Raw genomic sequence first — 21,765 nt, 5'->3', positions numbered from 1 at the left:
TAGGAATCGACTTTCCTCCACTTAATGCTATGCATTTTATATTCACAAAGTTCTCTGCCTTCGCCATTCATTTGCAGCCGTAGATTGTCTTTGATTGCGAGTGAATCACCGTTATTTATCATTTTTATGTGGAGCTGAGCTGACTGAGATTAATGTGAGAATAGGATTTTAAGCACACGTCAGACTGGCATGGCAACTGCCTGTAACTCCTGTGTGATTTGATTAGTGCCTTCAAGGCTTGGCCAGGCCAGGGACAAGGACAGCCTGGCCTTGGAAAATACTGCATTGTTTAACTTTTTTGAAATGTATAGATTTGAGTTTTTTTCATTTGATTGATTTTCACCTCCAGCTTGGCCATGTACATTTGTGTCCGACACCTTGTGCATCATCACCCACCTCTTATTGTTTTGAAGAGCTCCAAATCCCCCAAATCCCCTCCCGGCTCCCTGGACAGTCATTGGGCTGTTTTATGGATATTGGCGTGACCTGTGTTCTGATTCTAATATTCTGTTGTGCTCTGCCACCCCTCTGTCTCCCCTTCCTCGCCATTCCTGTTTCTCTCTCTCTCTGCAGCTTATTGAGACTAACTACCAGGGCATCGGCTGCGTGGACTCCATGTGTTGCTACTCAGAGGGGCAGAACGGGTGCGCCCGGCTGGGCCGGATGGTGGCGCAAGTGATGGGCTGCTGCAACCCTGCCTACGCCAACAGGTGTGAACCCACCCTCTGTAGCCTCTGTTGCTGCAGGCGCATCTCCTACAAGCTGGAGCAGGATGAGCCCACTGCTCCCCAGGAGTAGTGAAGGCCTAGCCTAGTAGAGAGAGAGGTAGACTAGACTAAGGTCTTACTGGTAGGACAGGCACCCCAGTGACAGAGAAAGGTTTGTAGGGAGGGAGACTAGTATCTGGATCCTGGATCTTAAATGTTCTTTCATACATGTTTATCTCGTATACATGGAGTCCTTCTAGTCTATTTGTCTTCTATATTCAGTGGGACATGTTCACCAATGTAGCCATGTGTCTATGTAATCTCTCCTTCTAAGTCTGTACTCGTATGCAAGTCTTCTTTCACTCGGGGCTTTCTGTCACCTGTCTGAAGTTTTGTGCTGTTAACTTTTCCAAAGCCTGCCGAGTCAGTGTGTTTGTCCTTCACAGTGTAGGCAAAGCCCAGGTTCAGAGTCTAAGTCTCTATTGATCTATGACAATGTGTTTATGCTGCTAAATCTATTCAAGAGAATGCTAACGGAGGTAACGCTAGATTTATTTGACCATTGTTAAAGATGTAGCATTCTCGTTCTGCTTTTTACTTGTACAGTCATGACCAAAAGTTTTGAGAATGACACAAATATTAATTTCCACCACGTTTGCTGCTTCAGTGTCTTTAGATATTTTTGTCAGATGTTACACTGAAGCATAATTACAAGCATTTCATAAGTGTCAAAGGCTTTTATTGACAATTACATGAAGTTGATGCAAAGAGTCAATATTTGCAGTGTTGACCCTTCTTTTTCAAGACCTCTGCAATCCACCCTGGCATGCTGTCAATTAACTTCTGGGCCACATCCTGACTGATGGCAGCCCATTCTTGCATAATCAATGCTTGGAGTTTGTCAGAATTTGTGTGTTTTTGTTTGTCCACACGCCTCTTGCGGATTGACCGCAAGCTCTCAATGGGATTAAGGTCTGGGGAGTTTCCTGGCCATGGACCCAAAATAGATGTTTTGTTCCCCGAGCCACTTAGTTATCACCTTTGCTTCATGGCAAGGTGCTCTATCATGCTGGAAAAGGCATTGTTTGTCACCAAACTGTACCTGGATGGTTGGGAGAAGTTGCTCTCGGAGGATGTGTTGGTACCATTCTTTATTCATGGCTGTGTTCTTAGGCAAAATTGTGAGGGGCCCACTCCTTTGGCTGAGAAGCAACCCCACACATGAACGGTCTTAGGATGCTTTACTGTTGGCATGACACAGGACTGATGGTAGCGCTCACCTTGTATTCTCCGGACAATTTTTTCCGGCTGCCCCAAACAATCGGAAAGTGGATTCATCAGAGAAAACGACTTTACCCCAGTCCTCAGCAGTCCAATCCCTGTACCTTTTGCAGAATATCAGTCTGTCCCTGATGTTTTTCCTGGAGAGAAGTGGCTTCTTTGCTGCCCTTCTTGACACCAGGCCATCCTCAAAGTCTTCGCCTCACTGTGCGTGCAGATGCACTGTACTGGTGGTGCCCCGATCCCGCAGCTGAATCAACTTTAGGAGACGGTCCTGGCGCTTGCTGGACTTTCTTGGGCGCCCTGAAGCCTTCTTCACAACAATTGAACCGCTCTCCTTGAAGTTCTTGATGATCTGATAAATGGTTGATTTAGGTGCAATCTTACTTGCAGCAATATCCTTGCCTGTGAAGCCCTTTTTTGTGCAAAGCAATGATGACGGCACGTGTTTCCTTGCAGGTAAACATGGATGACCGAGGAAGAACAATGATTCCAAGCACCACCCTCCTTTTGAAGCTTCCAGTCTGTTATTCGAACTCAATCAGCATGACCGAGTGATCTCTAGCCTTGTCCTCATCAACACTCACACCTTTTTCCTTTTTTTTAAACCCCTTTTTTCTCCCCAATTTTGTGGTATCCAATTGGTAGTAGTTAGTTGTCTCATCGCTGCAACTCCCGTACGGACTCAGGAGAGGCGAAGGTCGAGAGCCATGCGTCCTCTGAAACACAACCCAAACTAGCCGCACTGCTTCTTGACACAATGCACATCCAACCTGGAAGCCAGCCGCACCAATGTGTCAGAGGAAACGCTGTACACCTGGCGACCTGTTCAGCGTGCACTGCGCCCAGCCCACCACAGGAGTCGCTAGTGCGCGATAAGACCAGGATATCCCTGCCGGCCAAACCCTCCCTAACCCAGACGACGCTGGGCCAATTGTGCGTCACCCCATGGGCCTCCCGGTCACTCACACCTGTGTTAATGAGAGAATCACTGACATGATGTCAGCTGATCCTTTTGTGGCAGGGCTGAAATGCAATGGAAATGTTTTTGGGGGATTCAGTTCATTTGCATGGCAAAGAGGGACTTTACAATTAATTGCATTTCATCTGATCACTCTTCATAACATTCTGGAGTATATGCAAATTGCCATCATAGAAACTGAGGCAGCAGACTTTAAAAATTAATGTAATTCTCAACTTTTGGCCACGACTGTACTCTTGGTCTCTGACTTGTTTGTTATACTGTATTTTTGTATCTATGGACAATGACAGCATGATGCCAGTGTAATGCTTTCTCAGCCCACACATCTACTTCACACCCTCACTCTCAACACTGAGGTGAGATGAGCACTCAAAGAAAATAGTTAGTGAGACTTGTTCCGGCCTTAATGCTAGGATACTGCCAGTGCACAGGGGGAGAGAGAGACCCCACCATCGCTGACTGGTAGCATGGCAGTACATCAGCCCTACTTTACCGTACCCTGTACTGTTACTGAATGATGCTTGTGTTTTGACATGCTGCAGTGTTTGGTGTCGGTGTGCCTCAGCTGAAACATGGGGACCACACTCCCTGACAGATGTACTAGAAAACCGTAGTCTCAAAATGAGAATAGGAGTCTATTTGCTATTTATTTGATAAAGTGAAGTATTTGAAGCCTTAGGTGCTTTTGAGAAGAGAATTGTCTTGTTGCATGGGGCTGCCTTTGGTATTATGTATGCTGAGTAACCAGACGTTGTGTTCATGTGTGTCCTCATCTTTTCTATAACGTTACTCCTCCTGCTTAGCTGCACTTTGTCTTAACCTCTCTCGTCGTTGCCGCTCTGTCTAAAATCTAGATAATATTCAACTTCCCCCATCTACGTTATTCATAAGCAGCTGTTATATCACCTTGACGTCACTATTCAATCTAATATTCTGCTACTTGCCTGGTTTTCTGTTCTGATAGATCGCCATAGAGAATGGACTAATAGCTTGATATCAAGTGGGAGTACCACTAGACAAGACAATTCACACCAACATACAAATTTATCAAGAAATATCTATTTTTGAAGTCATACAGCACCATGTACATACAAGATCTTAAAACGGTTGTCTTTGTCTTATAATCCATATAGCACGTATAGGGTATTGCTACTTGTGATGCAAAGATGATAAAATGCGTATAGTGATGAACAAGATGATTTATATTATATTCTACAGGAGTCTGAATATGGTTGAGATGTGGCAAGTCCCTACTATGCCCCCTGGTGGCAATGTTAATTTATACAGGCTAGAGATAGGGAGGGGCCTTGTGCCTTTCCTGAAGGAGAGTTGAGAGCCCTCTAAGGGCTCTTTGATATGTATTTTACTATAAATATGCACATATTTAAGATGTCTTCGATATATTGATTATATGATATTTTCCTATTAGCAGTAGGTAGTCAGTGTAAATTGTTCACACATATACTTGTATAGCCAAGGTCTGAGCATCATATCATTCAAAGAAACAGTATTTAGTATACCTGGTTATGCATATAGTGACATTACTGAGAGAAGGAAGTTGACTGTGTCATCCATGTTAAATCATCCTGTACTAACCCTCACTGTACTCACCCTATTCTCTCTCCTCCTTTTGAGTTTAACTCTGTTTGCTTGTGCTGCTACCCCTGTAGGTTGAAGTGTAGGGCAGGAAACGAGTCTGGTGACAGGGCAGGAAGCCAGTAGATGAGCAGAATGACAGGGTTTCAGTTCCAAGGCATGGCCTCCTCATATCAATACAGATAAGGTCTTCAACTACTCCTGTACCATCACCCTACTGTACCATGCCATGGCAAGATGGATGTCACATCCAACAGTAAATAAAAGGGTATTTTAGGCAGGTCTGAGATGGATTGAAGCACTCGAGGCAGGTTTTCAGCCTAGTTCTCCTCCCACACCCCTCACTCCTGTCGTTGATGCTTTTAGATCATGGAGCGACTCGGACCCCTTCTATTCCAACGATCGGAGCATCTTGACGCTCGCACCCATGGAGGCCGCTCATTGCTAAGGTAGCAGAGAGCAGTAGTGCCACCCTGTCACACGGAGAGGAACTACTCACCACAGCCCAGGGCTGACCAGCAATGACATGAGGCTTTGCACCACCACTTTGAGAGAGATGCTACATGGGCCTCTGTTCTCTTCCTGTAAATAATAAAAGGGATTAAGATGCTACCAAAGATAAAATTATTTGTCAGACTTGAGTGAAAAAGAACATGGTCTTCTTTACGCCTGTAGGTTAGTGTTGCTGCTGCTTCACCTGACTGTGGAAGGTTTGCCATCTTTCCTGAGGAAATTAGGTGGGCCTCGTGATAGCCATATCCTCCATTTTTACAACCTGATTTTTCAAGGTTTGAACATGTGAAAGCAGTTGGATCAGGTCTCGAGTCTGCTTTTTTTGGAAACTCCCTAAAATATGCCTTTTCTGCACAGATTGTTAGTAGTACGTTTGTTCAGAAATGTCAAGAGAATGTCCATATAATAGCTCCCAATGAGATATTAAATAGCTGTCAATGTATAATATGGCTTGCACATATTAGTTTGTTTAAAATCCCAAATATTGTTTTTATTTTCCGTTCATTGCTAATTACCATTGAAATCATGTTTGTGTGTGTCTTTCCCCCTATGCTATTAACCACTTAATGTTTGCGTATTTATTTCCATCACATCCTATCTTTTGGGGCCTTTGGCCCACAATAATGGAAATGCCAGAGTCGAGTCTAGAGGGTCATTGAGACAACCGTTTTAAACTTGCTATCAATGACCATGACTTATGCACACAGATTTATTCAATTATGGCCAAGTTCATATAAAATCGTGGGAATTATTTGGTTGCCTCATCAGCTTGAAGTGGGAGACACTGAAATGCCCATCAAGTAGTCAGTGGAGCTTTTTTTTCTTTGCACAGCGCGATTTATCAAAGTCAGCATTGGTCACTCTGGCGAAGTATACTTATTGTACTAGTATGCTACGGTTGTCATTTGTCAGTTTTATATATGCAGCTTTAAGTTCAAATTTGGCCTCGAGCCAGTATTCACCAAGAGCTTCTAATCATGTCAGTCAACAAGAGGTGTTTGAATATGGAAGTCTCCATTTTCATTGGCAATAAGGATGCATCTGCACTAGGGACAATGAAGTCAGGAACATGAACAGCATCTCTTGATCATGTTCATTTAAAAAAAGTTATGTTACTCACCTGTCAGTGAAACGGTTTCATTGCTGATGTTTAAAGCAAATTCTGTTTACGGAATAAATGTTTTTAAAAAGCATGTAACCTTTGTCCTTTCCAGCAGACCGTGTATGCAACTAATATACACACACACAGTAGTATACCTCTATAAAACCACAAAATGAGACATTTAGAGAGAATTTATCTGAAATGATCTTTTAGAAAAACAATGACAACCCTCAGCTAATTACAAATCAACGTGAATAATAGATGCACTACTTAATGGATGACCGCACAGGTTAGTAGACATTCATAACTCACCACAGGAGTGTGTGCTTGCGGGGATTCAACACTGACATTACAACACCTATAAAAACGTGCTCTGGTTATTTGATGGTCAATCTATTTTGTATGTCACACGATAAGAGAGCTGGCAGGCCATCTTTGCCCTGGTATTAGCTATTGGACTGTAAAGTAACCAGATTCTGGTCATTAAACAACATGGTAGGCCCGTGAGGCGAGGCTGTTAGCAGCAAATGGCCCTTAATTGAATCTGAATCATGAGATGTAGCCTGGGTGCTATACCAACTCCTTATCATTAAAACATGTTTGACTTGACAAGAGCATATGGGACCAGGCTATAGTGAAGCTAGAAAAAAAAGAAGTTTGAAGGAGAGGAAGAACACCCAGCAAAAAGCTAGTGGTTTAGTGGTTACAGTAGTACCATGAGCTAAGCTGCATAGACAAACGGACTACAAGAGAACTTTGCAGAGGACAGTACAAAAGCCATATGTCTACTTTTATACAGCCATTTGAAAATTAAGATAAAATAACCCAAAGCAAATATACCAGTATTGTTAAATCTACATTTGCCACAACTCGAAGGGAATTTTCTGGCATCTCATACTGTGTGATCCACATGGACCTGTAGGATGGTACAGCAGTTTGCGACTCCTATAGTAAATTCCTCTTTCTTATGATTTCTACAGTAACTCTTACAGCTTCTGAAAATTCACAAGACATTATTCCTCTTCAGCGGCTTCCTCAAACTCCACCAGGGCTGCGTGTCGGTTGGCCTGGGAGCCCTCTTTGAAAAACACCTTCTTGATAACTCCAGCTTTAGGTGCTCGGATGGTGTGCTGCAGAGAGCGAGAGGACACAGTCTGAGGACCAGTTCATTTACAGCACAATGTAAGTGGCTACAGGGTTCGAAAAGTCAACGTGGCGAGCGAGTGTGTGTGTGTGTGGTTGGGAGTGGACTCCTCAGTGTATGAAATGACAAGCTCACCTCCATTTTCATGGCATTCATCACCATCAAGGCGTCTCCCATTTGCACAGTGTCTCCTGCCTTCACAAGCACCTAGAGGAAGAGGAGATATTAAGGACCTTACCTATAGATTATAAATAGCCCTGTTAATGTTAGGACAGGAGTCTCAATGTGTGTTTTTCCACAACTGACATTTATCAAGTGGCACATCATGTCATCAATAGGAGGTACAGCTTAAATAATGTGCCGACATTAGCTGCTGAGTGAGCTAATATCCCATGAATCAGCATGCCTCAGTGCTAACTGACCATCTGGCAGGAAATCATATTTCAACATATTAAAGATCATCTGTCAGAATGGCTGGGTCAGCTTTTATAGACAGAAATAATGGTGGTGAGAGACAAAAGGGATGATCCATAATTTATTACCTTCTCAATGGTTCCGGTCATGGGTGCCACAGCTCCTCCCTGTGCTCCTGTGCTCACACCAGCCAGGAACTTGGGCACTGGAATGCTCACCTCTGCGCTGCCCTCCTGATGGGGAGAAGAGGATGGGTTAGAAGACCTGAGAAGGAAAGTGACAGTGTTCTAGAGCAGGGTCCTGGGGCCCTACCTGGGTGCACGTTTTGTTTTTTGCCCTAGCACTACACAGCCGATTCAAATAACCAAGTCATCAAGTTTTGATTATTTGAATCAGCTGTGTAGTGCTAGGGCAAAAACCAAAACGTGCTTCCAGGGGGCCCCAGGACCGAGTTTGAGAAACCCTGCTGTAGTGGAGCAAGACTCACCATAGAGAAGAGGTGTACTGTGTTCTCAAGGATGACCAGTTTGGGCCGGGACTTCACCCCGTTGACAGAGCAGTGCAGGAATGATGCCTGTCCCTCTGTCTCCACCTCCCCTGACACCTGGAACATTTCCCCTCCAATCTGATGAAGGGGACAAAACCCATCAGTTGTAAATCATGTGCCACAGAGAACTTAGACATATGTATGGCAATTTTTACAACACACACAGAACATGTACCTCCATAGAGTAAGTCCCATCTGAATTGTATGTAACCGTTACTTCCACTTCTGCAGAGAAAATAAAAAAACAAGTTGTGTGTGAAGGTTTTCCTCTGCCACTTGATTAATGGACTCATGCATTTTCTATAAAAGGCTAATCTATGTGTCCTATTCTAAAGATTGTTTTGTATGACAAAATATGAATAACTTTTATCCTCAGTGGAAACTACTTATACATTTCATGTGACAAATAAACAAAAAGCAGATTTAAAGCTCTTAAAGTACTTTTCTCTGTATTAAAATAAATATTTTCAGCAAAAGTGAAACATGAGGATGAGAGTGACTATTGATGTCATATGGACTGCTGAAAGTTCAATTATAGATGATGGGCTTGCTGATAGACTGGGAGGAATCAGACACACTAATTAATCAATGTCATTACCACATGAATTATTTAAAAACAGTCATTAGAATAAGGTCTAGGAAGACAGACTTGGGCTCCTCATCAACATGAAGATTGACTTAGCATTTCAATCAAACCAGGTTTTACTGGCTGCTTTCTCTATGACAGTGGTCACCAACTAGTCGATCGTGATTGACCTCCTAGGCATTCCTAGTTGATCTGCAAACATTTCTGTAAAAAACCCAACGATAAAGCCTTGCATTACTATTTTTTTTTGTCTCGCATTGTTGGCAGTAAGTTCACCCGATTCAGCCGCCCTGTGCATCGGGTAGGCAAAGTATTCACATTTATAACCATTTTCATGTCTGAAGGCATCAACTCTGCCTTCCGGTGGTCCCAGAGAGCAAATCAAGTGCACTTTAGGCCTTCCGCTGGCCAATTGGTTGGATGACTCAGAATACCGTGTCTGCAGTAACGTAGCAGGCGTAAAAGAAAGCTACAGCACAGTTGATAGCCTACTGTGAGATTTAGAAACTTTTAAAACCATGACTAGAGAGAGACTGTCAACGAATACAGGAAAGAGCTGCTGGTTTTGAGTGACTGCATGGTTTAGGTTTTTACTCGGCCCCGGCAACACTTTTTATTCAACACTTATATAAGGAATCAAATGCGCATTCTTCCTGCGACAACCAGCACTGCAGCTGTAATGAATGAGTAGGAACATGTATCGATAGGCTTGTTTTATTATTAGTGGCTTGGGTCTTTTTTAATAGAGATACCTTCTCTGTTCATAGGAGTAACAACATGAATTTGTGTAATAATGCAAACTCGAATTGCGCCATCAGCTGGAAGACAAGTGTCACCTTTTTGGTCAGTGTCAGCAGAGAAAATGGAGAGCGGAGGGACATTGAGAGGCGGACCCTCAGTCTGCTGCGCTTTCCCTTCGCTGAGACTGATGACACCATCAGCCCAGTAAAATAAAAATGTATGCTCACTCAGCTGTGCCTAACAAGTAATACAACAACTGATCTATTACCGGTGTGATCATACTGTCTACATCAAATTTTGAAATATATATTTTTAAATGGTCTGAACAACAATGCACTGGCAGGGCAATTCAAGCACAGCCAATATGTGGTGAGAATGTATTGGGCCTATAGCCTACTGCAGGGTTCCCCAAATTTGGACCGCAAGTGGTTTCATTTGTCCCCCCAAGTTCTGAGGATGTATTTATTTTGCATGAGACTAAAAACACCAGGAAATCAGCTCTAAGTGATAATAATTTTGTAAATAGGTTCCCAAGTAGTCACACATAATAAAAGAGACACATGATCGTATACAAATGTAAGCAAGGTTTGAGAAATGATCATGTTTTAGTCAAATATTATATTTGTTTGGGCGTCTTGCGTTCAATTTGCAGTCTACAAATTATTTGTAATTCTGATCCAGCCCCCCGACCATCAGCTGAAGAATTTATTTAAAAAATTGTCCCGCGGCTGAATTTACAGTAGTTGATGATGAATCCTGGCCTACTGCAAACCTCAATGCTACAATACTGTTTTCAATAGGATAACGTTGCATAGGCTTACGCTTTTTATGTCATGAACAAAAAAATCTGAGCTGTAGATCTGGGCATTCATTTTAACTCAGAAAGTGAACTTGACTCAGAAAAGGCTGGTGACCACTGGTCTATGACCTAGTGAAGGAGGTTCGGACTCACTAGTTTCACCCAGCTGGAGGGTCATATTCCTACTGTATAGGATGTTCACCCTCTGGCCGTTACTGGAGGCAAAAGGAGAGAAGGGATCTGCGATGGGAGAAGAGAAGAGACAGTTTAGGATCTCCTCCAACAGTTGAAGAAATCAAATCAGAGTTTATTAGTCACATGCACAGGGTCACAGATGTACTGTAATTGCAGGGTTCAGTGAAATTCTTAAGCACCAACAATACAGGTCAGAGATGTGAGTGAAACAATAATACCAAGTAAAATAGAATGTGTGTGTGTATATATATATATATATACACACACGAAAGTTGACACCTACTCATTCAAGGGTTTTTCTGTATTTTTACTATTTTCTACATTGCAGAATAATAGTGAAGACATAAACTATGAAATCATGTAGTAAGCAAAGAAAAGTGTTAAACAAATCCAAATATATTTTATATTTAATTGACATTTTATTCAATAGGAGGTGTACGTGTGGATGTATTTCAAGGCCAACCTTCAAACTCAGTACCTATTTGCTTGACATCATGGGAAAATCAAAAGAAATCAGCCAAGACCTCAGAAAAAAAATTGTAGACCTTCACAAGTCTGGTTCATCCTTGGGAGCAATTTCCACACGCCTGAAGGTACCATGTTCATCTGTACAAACAATAGTACGCAAGTATAAACAATATGGGACCACACAGCCGTCATACCACTCAGGAAGGAGACGCATTCTGTCTCCTAGAGATAAACGTACTTTGGTGTGAAAAGTGCCAATCAATCCCAGAACAACAGCAAAGGACCTTGTGAAGATGCTGGAGGAAACAGGTACAAAAGTATCTATATCCACAGTAAGACGAGTCCAATATCGACATAACCTGAGAGGCCGCTCAGCAAGGAAGAAACCACTGCTCCAAAACTGCCATTAAAAAAGCCAGACTACGGCTTGCAACTGCACATGGGGACCAAGATTGTACTTTTTGGAGAAATGTCGTCTGGTCTGATGAAACAAAAATAGAACTGTTTGGCCATAATGACCATCGTTATGTTTAGAGGAAAAAGGGGCAGGCTTGCAAGCCGAAGAACACCATCCCAACCGTGAAGCACGGGGTTGGCAGCATCATGTTGCTAAGCTGCAGGAGGGACTGGTGCACTTCACAAAATAGATGGCATCATGAGGTAAGAAATTTGTGGATAAATTGAAGCAACATCTCAAGACATCAGTCAGGAAGTTAAAGCATAGTCGCAAATGGGTCTTCCAAATGGACAATGACCCCAAGCATACTTCCAAAGTTGTGGCAAAATGGCTTAAGGACAACAGTCAAAGTCAAAGTATTGGAGTTGCCATCACAAAGCCCTGACCTCAATCCTGTGGGCAAAACTGAAAAAGCGTGTGCGAGCAAGGAGGCCTACGAACCTAACTCAGTTACACCAGCTCTGTCAGGAGGAATGGGCCAAAATTCACCCAACTTATTGTGGGAAGCTTGTGGAAGGCTACCCGAAATGCTTGACCCAAGTTAAACAATTTAAAAGGCAATGCTACCAAATACTAATTGAGTGTATTGTAAACTTCTGACCGGCTGGGAATGTGATGAAAGAAATAATTCTCTACTATTATTCTGACATTTCACATTCTTAAAATAAAGTGGTGATCCTAACTGACCTAAGACAGGGAATTTTTACTAGGATTAAATGTCAGGAATTGTGAAAAACTGAGTTTAAATGTATTTGGCTGTGTATGTAAATTTCCGACTTCAACTGTATGGATATATATGCACACGCACACTATACAAAAGTATGTGGACACCCCTTCAAATTAGTGGATTCAGCTATTTCAGCCACACCTGTTGCTGACAGGTGTATAACATCTCCATAGATAAACATTGGCAGTAGAATGGCCTTACTGAAGAGCTCAGTGACATTCAACGTGGCACCATCATAGGATGCAACCTTTCCAAGTCAGTTTGTCAAACTGTATAACCCCGGTCAACTGTAAGTGCTGTTATTGTGAAGTGTAAACGTCTAGGAGTAACAACGGCGCAGCCGCAAAGTGGTAGGCCACACAAGCTACAAAATGGGACCGCCGAGTGCTGAAGCACGTAAAAATTGTCTGTCCTCGGTTCCAACACTCACTACCGAGTTCCAAACTGACTCTGGAAGCAACGTCAGCACAATAACTGTTCGTCAAGAGCTTCATGAAATGGGTTTCCATGGCCGAGCAGCTGCACACAAGCCTAAGATCACCATACACAATGCCAAGCGTCGGTTGGAGTGGTGTAAAGCTTGCCGCTATTGGACTCCAGAGCAGTGGAAACGCGTTCTCTGAATCAAGCTTCACCATCTGGCATTCTGACGGACAAATCTGGGTTTGGCGGATGCCAGGAGAATGCTACCTGCCCCAATACATAGTGCCAACTGTAAAGTTTGGAGGAGGAATAATGGTCTGGGGCTGTTTTTCATGGTTCGGTTTAGGCCCCTTAGTTCCAAGTAAGGGAAATCTTAACGCTACAGTATACAATGACATTCTAGACAATTTTGTGCTTCCAACTTTGTTTCCTGTTTCAGCATGACAATGCCCCTGTGCACTAAGTGAAGACCATACAGAAATGATTTATCAAGATCGGTGTGGAAGAACTTGACTGGCCTGCACAGAGCCCTGACCTCAACCCCATCAAAAACCTTTGTGATGAATTGGAACGCCGACTGTGAGCCAGGCCTAATTTCCCAACATCAGTGCCTGACCTCACAAATGCTTGTGACAGAAAAGCAGAAAGTCCCCCGCAGCAATGTTCCAACATCTAGTGGAAAGCCTTCCCAGAAGAGCAGATGCTGTTATAGCAGCAAAGGGGATCAACTCCATAATAATGGCCATAATTTTGGAATGAGGTGTTCGACGAGCAGGTGTCCACATACTTTTGGTCATGTAGTGTAGTTCTCAGTGACCTGTAGAGACAGGCCTGTTGTTGTTCCTCACCGTTGGACTGGTCTCTGAAGGTCTGGGTGCTGGCCCTCTCTCTGAGCAGCAGGCCCAGGGCAGCCTGACACAGTGTGGCCCTGGAGGGAGGGATGGGTTTAGGGAACAGCTGCTCATAGTGCTGGGGGATGAAGCTGGTGGTCACATTCCCCGCCTCAAACTCCGGATGCCCAGACAGACTCAGCAGAAAGTCAATGTTGGTGTTGAGGCCTACGATCTGCCGGGATCAGTGGTCAAAGGTCAATCAAAAGTCTCTGACAGAAACGGGATGTGTCCAGTGTGTGTATAATGCTCTTACGTTGTACTGGCGTAGACCGTATCTGAGCTTCTTCAGAGCAGCAGATCGGTCTTCTCCCCACACCACCAGTTTAGCGATCATGGGGTCATAGTGGGCTGACACTTCATCTCCTGAGAACACAGACCGGTACATCATCACTATGTGGTTAAGAGTTCTGTCTGACAGTCTAGTGTAAAATAGTTGTAAGTAGTTAAAGGTAAGCTGGGTGTACTGTACCTTCCCTGACGCCCGTCTCGATGCGTGTGTATTCGTCTGCCAGCGGTGTAGACAGATGAAGGAGGGGTCCTGCCCCAGGGAGGAAGTCATTGTTGGGGTCCTCAGCGTATATCCTGGCCTCAAACGAATGGCCCATCAGTTTGATCTCCTCCTGCAGGAGGGGCAGCCTCTCGCCTGCAGCCACCTGAGAGCCAAGTAGTTTATAGTTGACTCGGTTTGTTGTCTCTCTCCTGTTGCGGCTGCTTCCCACACACACACAAAGCCTCGCCCTGTCACTCAAGCAACACAGTAACTCCTCCTCGCTGTTAGATTCACTATAAATGTGCATGCTGTCAACAGATTGAGCCAAAGAAGAACGATGCTGCTTTCCACTTTGCTTTTTAATATACACTGAGTGTACAAAACATTTAGAACACCTGCTCTTTCCATGACAGACTGACCAGGTGAAAGCAATGCTCCCTTATTGATGTCACTCGTAAAATCCACTTCAGGGGAGGAGACAGGTTAAAGAAGGATTTTTGAAGACTTATGCCAGTATCCCTGTGGAATGCTTTCGACACATTGTAGAGTCCATGCCCCAGCGAATTGAGGCTGTTCTGAGGACAAAATATTAGTTTGCATTGTATGAACATTTGGTAATGGCTGGGGTGAATTATCTCATTGATGGTTAGCTTATCTTTAGGACTGCTGTGTGATAGCATTACTGCTCTGTAATCTAACGTGGTAATCTTGTGGCTAGCTATCATTACCGCTGTGCTGCGTAACCTCAGAGAGAAAGCCCATGTTATTAATGATCTACTGTACCTCAATGCTTACAGTGGTGGCCAGGCTACATCACGCTCCCTCAGTGTGTTGTTAATGTTTTGTACATTCAGTGTAAATAATTATATTACTATGATTCCAACAATTCACCCAAGTGTTTTGATCTATATCACACTTCGAAAATAAAAAAGATTGCTATAAGATTTTCTGTCCATATCGTGGAGCCCTACATCAGGGTGGTGCTTTAACAAATTGTTCATTTAATCTTTATACAATCTTTAATCTGTGGGATTATGAGGCCTTCTAGAGGAGCTCATCCATGTTGACTCCAATGCTTCCCACAGTTGTGTCAAGTTGGCTGGATGTCCTTTGGGTGGTGGACCCATTCTTGATACACATGAGAAACTTTTGAGCGTGAAAAACCCACCAGCTTTGCAGTTCTTGACAAATTCACACCGGTGCGCCTGGCACCTACTACCATACCCCGTTCAAAGGCACTTAAGTATTTTGTCTTGCCCATTCACTCTCTGAATGGCACACACAATCCATGTCTCAAGGCTTAAAAATCCTTCTTTAACCGGTCTCCTCCCCTTCATCGACACTGATTGAAGTGGATTTAACAAGTAACATCAATAAGGGATCATGGCTTTCACCTAGATTCAGCTGGTCAGTCTATGTCATGGAAAGAGCAGATGTTCTTCATGTTTTGTACACTCAGTGTATTACAACACATTGATGTCCCCAACCCCCTCGTTCTGAAGGCATCCCTCTTTCCATCTTACCCTGAGCTGCCACTCCACCAGGTCAGTTCCAGTGATCATCTCAGACACAGGGTGCTCCACCTGCAGACGTGTGTTCATCTCCATGAAGTAGAAGTTGTGCTGTGCATCCATGATGAACTCCACAGTGCCTGCATAGAATCAGGGACGTACTGTAAATGTGGTTGTCACACCGGTACACAGGGTAGCGCAAAGGATGGGAAAGCATCTATTTAAAACATTACAACAACAGATCATGTTTTCATAACCCTCTAGTGAGTGAGTGTTCAAAGCAACAATGTTTGAGGTCCATTCTCTGCTCACCTGCTCCCACATAGTTGACGGCTTTGGCTGCTCTCACCGCTGCCTCACCCAGTTTCCACCTCACCTCCTCGCTTATACCAGGCTACAAAGCACAGGTGCAAACACAAACAAAAAATTATTAAAAACACACACACTCGAATGGCCTAGGTTGTGCAAACCACAGTGCAGTCAAGTCTCCTATTCAGCATTTACACAGGAAACCAAGACATGTTACTTTAGCGCTGAGAGCAAAAATCTAATGTTATTGGTTGCATGTACATATTTTGCTGATATTATCACGGGTCTAGTGAAATGCAGCTAGCCTAGTGGTTAGAGCGTTGGGCCAGTAACCGAAAGGTTGCTAGATTGAATCCCGAGCTGACACGGTAAAAATCTGTCGTTCTGCCACTGGACAAGGCAGTTAACCCACTGTTCCGTGGTAGGCCGTCATTGTAAATAAGAATTTGTTCTTAACTGACTTGCCTAGTTAAATAAATAAAATGCTTATGATTCTAGCTCCAACAGTGCAGTAATACCTAACAATACACACAAATCCCAAAAAGGAATGAATAAATATGAGAATGAGTAGTGTCAGTGTCCGGAATATAAATATACACTGAGTGCTCTCTCCATGGCAGACTGGCCAGGTGAATCCAGGTGAAAGCTATGATCCCTCACCTGTTAAATCCACTTCAATCAGTGTAGATGAAGGGGAAGAGACAGGTTAAAGATGGATTTTTAAGTCTTGAGACAATTGAGGCATGGATTGTGTATATGTGCATTCAGAGGTTGAATGGGCAAGACAAAATATTTAAGTACCTTTGAAACAGGTATGGTAGTACTGTAGGTGCACCAGTTTGACAGTTTGAGTGTGTTTTTCATGATCATCAATTTCCAGTGTGTATCAAGAATGGTCCACCACCCAAAGAACATCCAGCCAACTTGACACAACTGTGGGAAGCATTGCAGTCAACATGGGCCAGCATCCCTGTGGAACGCTTTCAACACCTTGTAGAGTCCATGCCCCGACAAATTGGGGCTGTTCCGAAGGCAATATTAGCAAGGTGTTCCTAATGTTTTGTACACTCAGTGTATATGTATATATGATGGTGTGTATAGACATTGTGGACAGTATATGAATAGAAAAGGTGTGTACTGCAGTAGTTATATAGGATTAACTTTGACTATAATACAGTATGAAATGGGTAAAACAGTATGTAACATTATAAAAAATACCAGTGTCGAAGCAGTCTAAGGTGCAGGGTAGAGTACCGGGTGGTAGCCTGCTAGTAACAGGGACTAAAGTTCAGGGCAGGGTACTGGGCGGAGTCCGGTACCCTGCACTTACCCCTGGTGCTTCCTCAATGATCTTCTGGTGCCTTCTCTGCACGCTGCAGTCCCTCTCAAACAGGTAGACAGCATTTCCATGTTGGTCCCCAAAGACCTGGACCTCCACGTGTCTGGTCAGGGAAGGAATCTGGTCACACGACATCTAAACAAGGCTACTGTCTGAATCTCCAAAACAAATAGATATACAGCGTCTTCTACATACCTGGGGTCCTCTACAAATTTCTCCACTAGCATGACGTCATCGTTGAAGGACTTGCGAGCCTCTCGTCTCGCAGACTCAAGCTGTTCATGGAAATCTTCAGCGGTGTGTGAAATGCGCATTCCCTAGATAACCAATCAGAACCATAGGAGCCTTGAAACACAAACCACACTATCATTCCATGAAACAACCATTTTGGTTTGTACATTGAGAGGTTCAAAACCTAATTTACAATATCTGACTTACTTTACCACCCCCGCCACGCACAGCCTTTATCATCACTGGGTAGCCAATCCTGACAGCCTCAGCTTGGAGCTTCTCATCTGATTGGTCCTCTCCGTGGTAACCCTCGATGATAGGAACACCCGCAGCTGACATAATGTATTTTGATGTACTAGGAAAAAGAAACGGAGTAGATTTAAGATTTTACTTTTGAATAACCCTAATTCAGATCAGACTTACAACATACAAAACTGAAAAGTGACTTGAAAAGAGATGATTCATTTAACTATACCTTTTGATACCCATGTCTCTGATGGCAGATGATGGAGGACCAATGAAAATGATACCCTCCTGTTTGCACGCCTCAGCAAACTCTGTGTTCTCTGACAGGAAGCCATATCCCGGATGGACAGCCTATAACAAAAACACAATTACAAACACCAATTTATTCTTCAGTGATAGCCGGTATGGCGACTTTGAGAAACAGTGGATTGTCATAATAAATGAGAACGAAAAATACTATAAATACAATACTGCACTTGACATACATGTGATCCAGATCTCTTGGCAACCTCCAAGACTTTCTCCATTGACAAGTAACTCTGCTGGGATGCAGCTGGCCCAATGTTATAGGCCTCATCTGCCTAAGGAACATGAGAGAAACCTCATCAATACAGTTGCATCTACAAACATAACACTGAGGGGTCAAAGTTGACAGCCTTGACATACCATGGCCACATGCATGGAATGACGGTCTGCATCACTGTATACTGCCACAGAGCGCACACCCATCTTCTTTGCTGTTCGCATCACGCGGCAGGCAATCTCTCCTCTGTTGGCAATGAGTACTTTCTCTATCCTGCCTTGCCCTAAAGGAAAAGAGACCTGATCTATGAGTGATGTAACACGTACCAATTTAGTAAATTAAACTCAGCAAAAAAAAGAAACGTCCCTTTTTCAGGGCCCTGTCTTTCAAAGATAATTCATAAAAATCCAAATAACTTCACAGATCTTCATTGTAAAAGGTTTAAACACTGTTTCCCATGCTTGTTCAATGAACCATAACAATTAATGAACATGCACATGTGAACAGTCAGTAAGACACTAACAGCTTACAGACGGTAGACAATTAAGGTCACAGTTATGAAAACTTAGGACACTAAAGAGGCCTTTCTACTGACAAAACACCAAAAGAAAGATGCCCAGGGTCCCTGCTCATCTGCGTGAACGTGCCTTAGGCATGCTGCAAGGAGGCATGAGGACTGCAGATGTGGCCAGGGCAATAAATTGCAATGTCCATACTGTGAGACGCCTAAGAGAGTGCTACAGGGAGACAGGACGGACAGCTGATCGTCCTCACAGTGGCAGACCACGTGTAACAACACCTGCACAGGATTGGTACATCCGAATGTCACACCTGCTGGACAGTTACAGGATGGCAACAACTTCCCGAGTTACACCAGGAACGCACAATGAGAGGCTGGACAAAGAGAGCGAGAGAGAGAGAGAGACTGAACAGAGAGAGAGAGAGAGAGAGAGAGAGAGAGACTGAACAGAGAGAGAGAGAGAGAGAGAGAGAGAAAGAGAGAGAGAAAGAGAGAGAGAAAGAGAGAGAGAAAGAGAGAGAGAGAGCGAGAGGCTGGACAGAGAGAGAGAGAGAGCGAGAGGCTGGACGGAGAGAGAGAGAGCGAGAGGCTGGACGGACAGAGAGAGAGAGCGAGAGGCTGGACAGAGAGAGAGAGAGAGAGGCTGGACAGAGAGAGAGAGAGAGAGGCTGGACAGAGAGAGAGAGAGAGAGAGGCTGGACAGAGAGAGAGAGAGAGAGAGGCTGGACAGAGAGAGAGAGAGCGAGAGCGAGAGACTGGACAGAGAGAGAGAGAGAGAGAGCGAGAGACTGGACAGAGAGAGAGAGAGAGAGAGCGAGAGGCTGGACAGAGAGAGAGAGGCTGGACAGAGAGAGAGAGGCTGGACAGAGAGAGAGAGGCTGGACAGAGAGAGAGAGGCTGGACAGAGAGAGAGAGAGAGAGAGGCTGGACAGAGAGAGAGAGAGAGAGAGAGAGAGGCTGGACAGAGAGAGAGAGAGAGAGAGAGGCTGGACAGAGAGAGAGAGGCTGGACAGAGAGAGAGAGAGAGAGAGGCTGGACAGAGAGAGAGAGAGAGAGAGGCTGGACAGAGAGAGAGAGGCTGGACAGAGAAAGAGAGAGGCTGGACAGAGAAAGAGAGAGAGGCTGGACAGAGAAAGAGAGAGAGGCTGGACAGAGAGAGAGAGAGAGGCTGGACAGAGAGAGAGAGAGAGAGGCTGGACAGAGAGAGAGAGAGAGAGAGGCTGGACAGAGAGAGAGAGAGAGAGAGAGGCTGGACTGAGAGAGAGAGAGAGAGGCTGGACTGAGAGAGAGAGAGAGAGGCTGGACTGAGAGAGAGAGAGAGGCTGGACTGAGAGAGAGAGAGAGGCTGGACTGAGAGAGAGAGAGAGGCTGGACTGAGAGAGAGAGAGAGGCTGGACTGAGAGAGAGAGAGAGGCTGGACTGAGAGCTCGTGGGCCTGTTGTAAGGGAGGTCCTCACCAGACATCACCGACAACAATGTGAAGAGCCCGGATCTCAATCCCATTGAGCACTTCTGGGACCTGTTGGATCAGAGGGTGAGGGCTAGGGCCATTCCCCCCAGAAATGTCCGGAAACTTGCAGGTGCCTTGGAAGAGTGGGGTAACATCTCACAGTAAGAACTGGCAAATCTGGTGCAGTCCATGAGGAGGAGATGCACTGCAGTACTTAATGCAGCTGGTAGCCACACCAGATACTGACTGTTACCCCCCCCCCCCCCCCATGCAAATGTCCATGCAAATATTTACACTTTAAATTTGCTGAAAATAAACACAGTTGACAGTGAGAGGACGTTTTCTTTTTTTTGCTAAGTTTACAATGCTTCCTCTGCAGTTCAATCTATATGGAGAGTAATAACTTGAAAAAGAGACCACATTAAAGTCAGCACTTATGTGAATATTATTGTCCCATGTTACTTACCAACTGAGGCAAACCGTACTGATCCTTTGGTCCATATACATTTCCTAAGATGAGACAATCACAGGTCATTGCAGGATACAGACCTTGGTTGGACAGGTCATGTCAAGAGAGCACCTACAGTAGTTACAGCCGTTTACATAAATGAATGGCTTTCAAGGGCATGCATGCTAATTGCACCATGTACCACAGTGCAGGTGGCTGCCTTCATCACAGCTGGATAATACTACAATGCATAATGACCATTGCTCAAAGATAATGACTATTATCTAACTAGCTAGCTAGCTGATATATATGCAGTAACTGAACTGCCCATTGCTTTGGAAACAAAACATTTCACCATTCAAATTGTTTAGCTAGCTGGTTTGTTAGCTGTTATGCTAAGTTAGTTACCTTTATTTAACCTTGTACAAAATCGGTGCATATTAAAAAGTAATTAGGCTAACTACGTTAGTTATGTTGAAATACACGACACAAGATAGTGACTTAGTCGTTGTGGCTATTTTGGCTTACTTGTTTAACACTAGATGATAACTACAATATTCTGATGCACGTTCGACTTGCTGTACAGTGGCGCTAGCTAGTTAGCTAGCTAGCCAACTGTCTAGACAAAAACTATAAACATTTTTATTTTCTTCTTAGCAGTTCATTTATTGTGAATAGATAACTTGCAGTAATAGTAAACATAATATATGACAAGCATTATCGACTTACTGTTGAAATATTCTTAGACCCTGTAGGGTTTGAACTTTCAGGACAGCAAACATGTCTGCTGTCGAACAAACTGTCTAGTAGCAGCCGAATGAGGAATATTAAGCGTTTGCTTTTATGAAATCGATTATTTTGATTTACCAATTAAGCCTTAGCTAGTTACGATACTGCATTTTATAATAAGTATTATCAACTAGAGTTGATCGGTGGAACTGGTATTCTATGAAATTATAAAACTAAAACATGCTCTAGTTTGGTGAAAATAACAACAAATACAGAGTGATGTCAAAAATGAAGTTCCATTTGCTAAGACTGTCTCTCTTTTGTACCCGTAAGATGTTCAACCAATAGAAAAAGTCGAGACGGAGGTGGGGTCTCTGCGTTTCCGCTAGTTACC

General features: G+C 43.8%; 2 protein-coding genes across 5 annotated transcripts in view; one reads left to right on the top strand and one right to left on the bottom strand.

Annotated features, from left to right (window-relative positions):
* The window catches only part of LOC129855307 (phospholipid-transporting ATPase IF-like), a 58,829-nt gene extending 52,557 nt beyond the window's left edge, over window positions 1-6,272 (top strand). The window contains exons 29-30 of one of the 4 annotated variants that reach the window (XM_055922834.1): window positions 574-710; window positions 4,933-6,272. In XM_055922834.1, coding sequence (XP_055778809.1) covers window positions 574-710; window positions 4,933-5,014 — 219 coding nt within the window. In that variant the 3' untranslated portion in view covers window positions 5,015-6,272. Of the gene's footprint in view, window positions 1-573; window positions 3,643-4,932 lie in introns of those variants that run through there. The other 3 variants (XM_055922835.1, XM_055922833.1, XM_055922836.1) reach the window with 3 other exon arrangements.
* Window positions 6,273-6,357: 85 nt separating this feature from the next.
* LOC129855308 (methylcrotonoyl-CoA carboxylase subunit alpha, mitochondrial-like) lies at window positions 6,358-21,643 on the bottom strand. Its single transcript, XM_055922837.1, has 19 exons — window positions 21,372-21,643; window positions 20,661-20,704; window positions 18,368-18,507; window positions 18,187-18,282; window positions 17,931-18,052; window positions 17,663-17,810; window positions 17,420-17,541; window positions 17,216-17,327; window positions 15,889-15,970; window positions 15,589-15,716; window positions 14,045-14,228; window positions 13,829-13,938; window positions 13,531-13,747; window positions 10,566-10,652; window positions 8,462-8,511; window positions 8,227-8,364; window positions 7,868-7,972; window positions 7,461-7,532; window positions 6,358-7,311 (listed from the first exon to the last, which is right to left on the bottom strand). Exons 1-19 carry the CDS (start codon window positions 21,422-21,424, stop codon window positions 7,195-7,197), a joined length of 2,127 nt encoding a protein of 708 aa, XP_055778812.1. The 5' UTR covers window positions 21,425-21,643; the 3' UTR covers window positions 6,358-7,194.
* Between the last annotated feature and the right edge of the window lie 122 nt (window positions 21,644-21,765).

The sequence above is a fragment of the Salvelinus fontinalis genome, chromosome 5, assembly GCF_029448725.1.
Source record: "Salvelinus fontinalis isolate EN_2023a chromosome 5, ASM2944872v1, whole genome shotgun sequence".
Classification (NCBI taxonomy): domain Eukaryota; kingdom Metazoa; phylum Chordata; class Actinopteri; order Salmoniformes; family Salmonidae; genus Salvelinus; species Salvelinus fontinalis.
The sequence above is the reverse complement of the archived record's forward strand: the minus strand, read 5'-3'. Positions and strand labels throughout refer to the sequence as shown.

Coding starts and splice junctions, on each gene's coding strand:
- LOC129855308 (XM_055922837.1), bottom strand. CDS start 21,424: ATGTTTGCTGTCCTGAAAGTTCAAACCCTACAGGGTCTAAGAATATTT. Junction 18,508..20,660: donor AGTACGGTTTGCCTCAGTTG/GTAAGTAACATG, acceptor CTTTTCCTTTAG/GGCAAGGCAGGATAGAGAAA. Junction 18,053..18,186: donor CCAAGAGATCTGGATCACAT/GTATGTCAAGTG, acceptor TTTTTGTTATAG/GCTGTCCATCCGGGATATGG.